General features: G+C 44.2%; 1 protein-coding gene across 2 annotated transcripts; it reads right to left on the minus strand.

Moving 5' to 3' along the window:
* Nucleotides 1-230: 230 nt before the first annotated feature.
* Nucleotides 231-4,781, minus strand: Dnajc28 (DnaJ heat shock protein family (Hsp40) member C28). 2 transcript variants are annotated; one of them, XM_021628409.2, is made up of 2 exons: nt 4,538-4,781; nt 231-3,341 (listed from the first exon to the last, which is right to left on the minus strand). In XM_021628409.2, the coding sequence occupies exon 2, from the start codon at nt 3,311-3,313 to the stop codon at nt 2,159-2,161; it is 1,155 nt and encodes a 384-aa protein (XP_021484084.1). In that variant the 5' UTR covers nt 3,314-3,341; nt 4,538-4,781; the 3' UTR covers nt 231-2,158. The 2 variants fall into 2 exon arrangements, with proteins under 2 accessions (XP_021484084.1, XP_060226722.1); XM_060370739.1 differs by lacking the exon at nt 4,538-4,781 and adding an exon at nt 3,991-4,468.
* Nucleotides 4,782-8,100: the final 3,319 nt, after the last annotated feature.

An 8,100-nucleotide genomic window follows, 5' to 3' on the forward strand; every position in this document is an offset into this window, starting at 1 on the left:
CACAACAGACCCAAGAGATCCACCCACTTCTGACCTCCTTGGGCACCAAGCATGCACACGGTGCACATACATACACGCAAGCAAAACACCTACACACATAAACATACATAGAAAAGCTTTGAAAAGAGAAAGAAAATAACCTAAGAATAAAAAAAATTTAAAGATCCACTTAGGTGGCCAGCCCCAAATGTGATGGCTATTTACTTGTTAGACATCAACGGACGAATAAATAGTCATTAAGGTAATTTTATTAATACAGACATTTGCAAACATAAAGTGAATGGTGCTAAAATTAATAGTTTTTGGTAATCTCACCTTCTCATATATAATACTGAAAATTATTTCGCTCATGTTTGCTCCAAATTCCCATTTTTTTTTTAAAACAAGTCATAGAAAAACAGGCTTCTGAAATGTTTGAATCATAGTTCTTATCACAAAGCCATAGTCCATGCTGTTGACAATTTCATGTATAGTAATACAGGACCATCACTGTGGAAGCCAGATAACTCAATCTGACTTAAAAAAATCATTTATTGTGACAACTAATGCTCAATCATGGAAGCAGAAAGGCTCCGACTTCCTTTTGAGGATGGAGGTTTCTTTATTGTTTTAACCATCACATACTTTACAAAACAACTCATTAGACCCTGAAACCCATCTCAACACTGCTTTCTGGAAATGATTGTTCCTTTCTTCCCTCCTTGACTTCCTTTCAGGTACCTAGTTCTGTGCCCAAAGCAAGCAGCCAAGCCTGAGCCCCTCGTTCTGAAAGGAGGCAGGAGCACTCCCATCAACCTGTCTCCTGTCACTTTCTGAAGATGCCAAGGGACAAACCTGAGATACCTCATCTTAGACAAACTATCAAAGGGTCCCCAAGACAGAAAGTTGGGCCCCTAAAACAGAAGTTAGGGCTCTGAATGTTGTTGAAAGTCTGAAACGTAGCATTTCAACTTGTGATCAAAGAAGAAACTGGAAGTGAACTCTTACCTTTGCATTGTTTTCAGGGATTTTCACCCTCTCTAAAAGTTACAAAAATATATTCAAACTCTTTAGCATTGAACCTAATTTTAGAACTTTTAAATCAACTCGCTTAACTGACTGACTTCTGTAGGAATGTATCTTACAGTTAGCCTACCTATTTGCTTACTGTTTTCCTTTGTCTAGTTTCTGCAGTAAGGCCTTTGCAAGTGCAGGAATCCCAGCAGACTAATTTCCCGAACTTCAATTTTCCTCCACCCAGCAGGTGTTCCAAAATATTTTTGAATTTGGAGCTTTAATAAACTCAGGAATATAAGATAGCAAGAATTACCTGTTGTCTGGAGATTTTTGTTTGTTTTTTAAGACAGGGTTTCTCTGTGTAACAGAACCCTGACTGTCCTGGACTTGCTTCATAGACCAGGCTGACCTCAAACTCACAGAGACCTGCCTGCCTCTGCCTCCCAAGGGCTGGGATTAAAGGCATGTGCCATCACACCTGGACCTTAGTCTGGAGATTTTTAATTTATTATTTATGTGTGTGTGCATGCAGATGTCGACAGAGGCCTGAAGAAGTCACTGGATCCCTGAAGCTGGAGTTCCAGGCAGTTGTGAGCCACCTGGTATGGGTCCCGGGAATTGAACTCTGTTCCTCTGGAGGAGCAGCAAAGAACCAGCACTCTTAACCACTGGGCCAGCCTTCTTCCTTCCTTCTTTGCCTCCCCCTATCCTTTCTTCCCTCCTATATATTTGGAGACTTTAGTTGGCTAAATCTCATTACAACATCCTCAGTTTAGTGTTTTAAAAATATAGCCTTTTGTTTTTTTGCTTAAACACCTATGTTTAGAAATGTCAAACAACTATCTTTTTGTTCTTAGCATTTGAAAGAGCACTAAGATTTCTGGAATGCCCTGTGTGGGTCATGGGCCTCAGCCCTAGGACCCATCACCTGAAGTCTGGCATGGATTAGCCTCTTTCCTTCAGCAATAGTATTTCTTTCTCACTGCATCCTTACAGCAATACTGACTGAATTTCCTCACGAGTGTGTGTGTGTGTGATTAGCAACTACAAAGGCACAGATCTCTCAAGTCCCTGGAACACAACAATCAATTTCAGGTTCTGCCTGGTGTCAGAGCAACTCAAAACTGACCAGAGCAGTAAATGATCATGAATGTCAAAATAGTTATATTTTAATAAATTTCCACAGATTCAACCAGTTTAGAAAGCCTGCCTTGACTCTGGGCATTTTCTCTTCTTCTTCCTGGCTAATGTCAGCTGGGCTTCTATCTGTGATTTCTTTTGCTTCTAGGAAGGCCTCATACATTTTCTCGACTCTGATGATTTCTTTCTGCGCATCAAAATGGACTTTCTGCCTGGTCAGAATAGGAACAATCAAGTTGAAATCACTAATTCGCTTGTTTAGCTTTCGGATGTTTTCTTGAAACTTCTCACACACTTGGTTCCACTGTTTCTGTTCCCCTGTTGTCAGAGGGTTCCCAAACGTCTTCCTACACCCTAAAAGTGCTTCTCGAAGTTGCTCGATAGTGTCCTTAATCTCCTTCTGCATCAGAATCCACTCCGGTTGGTACCCATTATCTATCAATATTCTGTTCAGGTTATGAGTCATGGGATCAATATATGAACAGCCAGCAAACTTCTTCAGAGGTTTTCCTTTCCCACTGAGATTGTCAAAGTCTCCTTTCGCCATTGATTCCTGGATGAGGTCCTCCACTAGGCGCTCGATGGCTTGAGTTATCTTCTGTTCTTTGCTCTGTCTTACGTCTTTGACAGTTAAGCTATGAGCAAAGTGCTCCCGCTGAAGCTTCTGCCTTTGGTATTCCATCACCTGCTCTGTTGCACGGTCCGCCCGAAACTGTCTGTACTGTTTCTCTCGCTGACTGGGAGTCCCGAAGCCAACGCCTTCGAAGCTTAAATAGTGTCGGTGCTGAGGTGTATTATATCTGAATTGTTCCTCTTCTTCTGTGTCTTCAGCTTTATTCTGTCTAGCATCTGTTTGTTTTAGCACATGGCAGAGAAGGTTCCTATAAGCCTCCTCAATCTTTATGAATGTTGCCGAATCAGCATGGTTAGAGCTGCTGTCTGGGTGGTACTGCTTGGCAAGCTTACGGAAAGCCTCCCTGACATCATCAGCAGAGCAGCCTTCCTTTAGATTCAGCAGGCTGTAGTATTCTCTGATCTTCTTCTTGGATGTGTGGGTTGACATCATCCTACATCCAGGATCTGAAAGCATTCTTACCCCATGAGGAATCAATGACGAACTTATTAGATGCAGTCTTAAGATCCCAGCCATCTTCATGCCTGCTGTGCTTATCATCATTGAATCTGGAATTCTCCCTAACCGTGATCTACAAAACAGCAAAGAGCAGTTGAATAAACTTGTGTTTTCAGCCATTTTCTTTTTTTCAGTACCAGGGTAAGTCAGGATGTGGGTTACATGTTCTTAGGAAGCATTGGTTCTCGGGGGTGAGAGTGGGCTGAGGTGTGTTTCCCAGCCCTCACATGGCAGCTAACAGATGTCCCTAACTCCAGTTCCAGGGAGTCAGACACCTTCTTCTGGCTTATGTAGGCACTGGATGCACAGAAACACATGCAGGCAAAACAACATGCATATAAAAGAAACGGAAAAAAACCAAACCAAACCAAACCAAACCAAACCCATCAGTTCTTTGTAATACATAAATATTTATGACTATTTACTGATGAAGCTAGGAGATGGACACTGATGGTTAGTAATTACATATTGTGACAAAATCTGAATTCCTCGACTTACCACATACAGAGTTTTAGACCTAGAAAGTTCTTAGAACCCATCTAATCCAAATTTCTCATTTTATAAGAAAACAAGTCCAAAATGTTAAGCAACTTAACAAAATTACATTATGAGGTACAACAAGTAGGTAGGGTAGGGTTGGGGCCCAGTAAGGAGTTAACTGTTTTGTGTTTGACAGAGGGTCTCTACATAGCCCTGGCGGTCCTGGAACTCATAATACAGACCTGGCTGGCTTCAAATTCACAAGAGGTCAGCCTGCCTCTGCCTCCAGAATGCTGGGATTAAAGGCAAGGGCCACTTGAATTAATTGTATCCTCAGCAAATTGCAAATTTCCCTGAGCACTTTGTGTGTGCGTGCGCACGCGCGCGTGTGCAGATGGTCGCCATCATTTCACAGCATCTTCTCCGAAAGAATACTTGCTGCACATAAAACAGGGAACGTTAGAGACCTGTACCCAGAGTGATACTGGATTGAATAGCGTGTAACTGCTTTTAAGCTCCGCACCTCACTATTTGCTAAGTGCTGGGGGAGGGAGGAGGATGAAAGGTGAGCGAGCAAGCTCCTGTATTAAAAACGCATGGTCTTGTGGAGACACTGAACCCTGACTAGAGAACTGCTGGACGTGAACTAAGGGTCGGGTTTTAGAAGTCACAGGAACTCTGTAATATAGGGGTCAATGGATTTTAGAGTTGTCTGGAATGCTGGTGGTTGTGCTCACCGGGTGAGGGGTGCCTCAGGACAGAGTCAGTCCCGCTGCACCCCCTACTCACCTCCACAGACCCGACGGCGGCTCGGTGGCTTGGGGCCCCTCCGCCCGGCCTTCCCGCCGGACACTGGCCCCTCTGCCGCGCTACACTGCGCAGCCTTGCATCGCACCTCACTGCGACAGGCGGCCTCCCTCACTGGGGACACCCGTCTCTTTCTTACAGACCCATACCCCAGTGAACAGAGGACAGAATACTCCGGACGCCGTTGTTGTACCGGGGGCGACAGGCTCCGCCTCCACCGGCTTTCGAGGGCAGGGTTCGACCGATTTGGATCATGGGAAATGTAGTTCTCTGGCAGGATCGGCGTGGGGGCTTTGGGTCCTCGAGAGGAGTTCCAGCTTTTGATGGGCTTGTGACTCCACTATGTATGTGATTTGGAGAGCGCCGGAAGATCAGGCTGTTTGCTCCCGTGGGGCACCTGCACCGTCAGTAAGGTTCTTTAGGCCTAGAAAGATGGCCTAAAGTTCTGCCGGTCTTTTGTTTGGGTGTTATTTTACATTTATTTATTTTTGACACATCCTCTCCCTTAGCCCAGGCTGGCCTCACACTCTATATAGAAAAGGAGGACTTTGAGTTACAAATCCTCCTGCCTCCGTCTTCCACGTGCTGGGATTACAGCCTCTTTGTCACTTGTTTATGGAATGCTGGGGATATAAGACCAAAGGCTTGTGCATTCAGGGCAGCACTTTTAGAGCTCTGCCAGCCAGATTATTATTGTTTTTTAAAAGATTTATTTATATTGGGCCGGAAAGATGGCTCAGAGGTTAGGAGCACTGGCTGTTCTTCCAGAGGTCCTGAGTTCAATTCCCAGTAACCATGTGGTGGCTCACAACCATCTATATAGTGCGATCTGGTACACTCTTCTGGCATTCAGGCACACACGCAGGCAGAATAATGTATAAATAATAAATTACATAAATCTTAAAAAAAAAGATTTATTACTTACACAGCATACTGCCTGCAGGCCAGAAGAGGGCATTTAGATCACATCATGGATGATTGTGAGCTACCATTTGGTTGCTGGGAATTGAACTCAGGACTTCTGGAAGAGCAGCCAGTGCTCTTAAGCTCTGAGCCATCTCTCCAGCCCCTGCCAGCCAGATTATACTTCACACCATCAGCAAGCACTCACCGAGAACCGCACATGGCCAGACACTGGAAGGGGAAGGGAAAAAATCAGAGGTCGCCTGGCTCTACATTCATCGATGAGACTGAACATGTTCCATTCCATCCTGAAGAGCAACTTTTTTTTTTTTGAGACAGGGTTTCTCTGTGTAGCCATACTCTCTGTGATTCCAGGCTGCCCTGGACTCAGTTTGTACATCAGGCTGGCCTCGAACTTGAAATTGTTTCTGAAGAGCAATTTCTTGATTCATTTTTGTTGTTGTTGTCATTGTTATTTGTTGTTTTGTTTTTGGAGACAGGGTTTCTCTAACAGCCCTGGCTGTTCTGGAGCTTGCTCTATAGACCAGATTGGCCTGGTGTCAGATCTGCCTGCCTCTCCCTTAGTGCTGACATTAAAGGCTAGGATTAAAGGTGTGTAGAACCACCGCCTGGCTCCTTAACTTTTTTTTTTAGTCTTTATTTATGTACACTTTATGGGGATGGATGATTTGCCTGAATGCTTGTTTTTGCACCAGGTGCATGCAGTACGTATGTGGATTAGAAGATGGTATTCTGGAGTTCAGTTGTGAGGTATCATGTGGGTGCTGGGAAACGAACCCCAGTGCTCTGCAAGAACAACAAATATAATTAACCACTGAGCCAACTTTCCAGCCTTTATTTATTTATACTTTATGTGTATGGGTGTTTTGACTGCATATATATCTTTGTACCAGGTAGGGCTAGAGAGTCGTGAGCCTTCGGGGCTCCCCAGAAGGCAGGCAATGCTCATATGGACTTGTTCATTTCTCAAGGTCCCTCTTGATTGTTTTGAAGACAAAGGCAAAGATGTATGAATTTCCCGATTGGGTGTTAAGTCCTATTGTTTCCACCTTCTGGGTCTCTTATATGAGATGCTTCTCTGTAAAGTCAGACACTGGGAAACAGTAAATGTGCGGAACAAAGAATGGCTCAGCAGTTCAGAGCACTGGCTGCTCTTCTATTCCCAGCCCCCACATGGCAGCTCACAACTGTCTGTAACTAGTTCCAGGGCACCTGATGTCCTCTTCCGGTTCCAGAGGGCACCAGGCACACATGTGGCACACAGACATACATGCATGCAAAACACCTATACACATAAAATAATAAAGCAGTAAATGTGGGGCTATAAATTGTCTCAGCGGTTAGAAGCATTTGTTGCTCCTGCAGAGGACCTACCTGGGTTCAATTCCCAGCACTCACATGGTGGTGCACAGCCATCTGACCCAAGGGTTCTGGAGCCTTTTTTGACCTCTGTGGCACCCACCAGGCACATATATGGTGCATATAAACATGCAGACAAAACACTCGTAGATATAAAATAGAATAAATCTTGAAAGGTAAACAGTACATGTGTATTTAGCATATGTTTGCCAAGCACTGAGCTGTAAGTATTCTGTTAAGAAGTCCACGTAAAAAGGGCTCTTACCTCAAAAGGAATAATAGTTTAGCCAGGTGTGGTGGTGAACACCTTTAATCTCAGCACTTGGGAGGCAGAGGCAGGATTTCTCTGAGTTCAAGGCTAGCCTGGTCTACAAGTGTGTTCCAGGACAGCCAGGGCTACACAGAGAACCGTTTGGGGAGGAGAAAAAGTTTATATAGTTTTTATATGAGCTATATAAATGACCATTAGTGGGAGGCACATACTCAGGTCATACAAAACGATGTGTTCCACTGTGGAAGTAAGAGTGTGAGATTTTATAAAAGCCAGGTGTGGTGGTGCATGCCTCATGATCCCAGCACTTAGGGTGGCAGAGGCAGGCAGATCTCTGTCTACAGGCCAACCTGGTCTACCAATCAAGTCCAGGACAGCCAAGGCTACACAGAGAAACTGTTTTAAAAAACCAAAACAATAAAAATCGTAGAATAGTCTCCAATCAGGGTACTTACCAAATACCTGGGTGGGGACCACAGGTTGAAGAATTACAGCAAAGTGGAGGAAAAGGGTTATAGTTTCAGATGCCAGCTGGGGTTGGGGGAAGCTAGTCTGCTAAGACTACAATTTAAAGGCTTTGCTTGAGCTCATAGACACTGGTCACAAATGAATGGCTTTAAAAGAAACTAACTACTAACTAAAAGCCACCCAAGATAACTTGGTTTTGTTTTTGAGAAAGGGTTTCTCTGTGCAGCCCCGACCTGCCTGCCTCTGACTCTGGGGTGGAGTGAGTGCTGGGATCACAGGCGTGTGTCACTACCACTTGGCAATGTTCTGGCTCTATAGCATTCTAACTCTGCATAATCAGGAGGTTCTAATCAGTCATTCAGCTTTAAAGGTATGCCTCTGAGGTGAGGGCTTTAGTTTCTAAATCCTTACAATAGCAATATGAGACAAATGCTACTTTGTTGTATTTTACACAGGAGGAAGTAATCATTGCCTCAGATTTTGTGGGAATTACTGTACAAAGCCTTGTACATGAACTGATATA

The sequence above is a fragment of the Meriones unguiculatus genome, chromosome 17 (genome assembly GCF_030254825.1).
Source record: "Meriones unguiculatus strain TT.TT164.6M chromosome 17, Bangor_MerUng_6.1, whole genome shotgun sequence".
NCBI classification, from domain to species: domain Eukaryota; kingdom Metazoa; phylum Chordata; class Mammalia; order Rodentia; family Muridae; genus Meriones; species Meriones unguiculatus.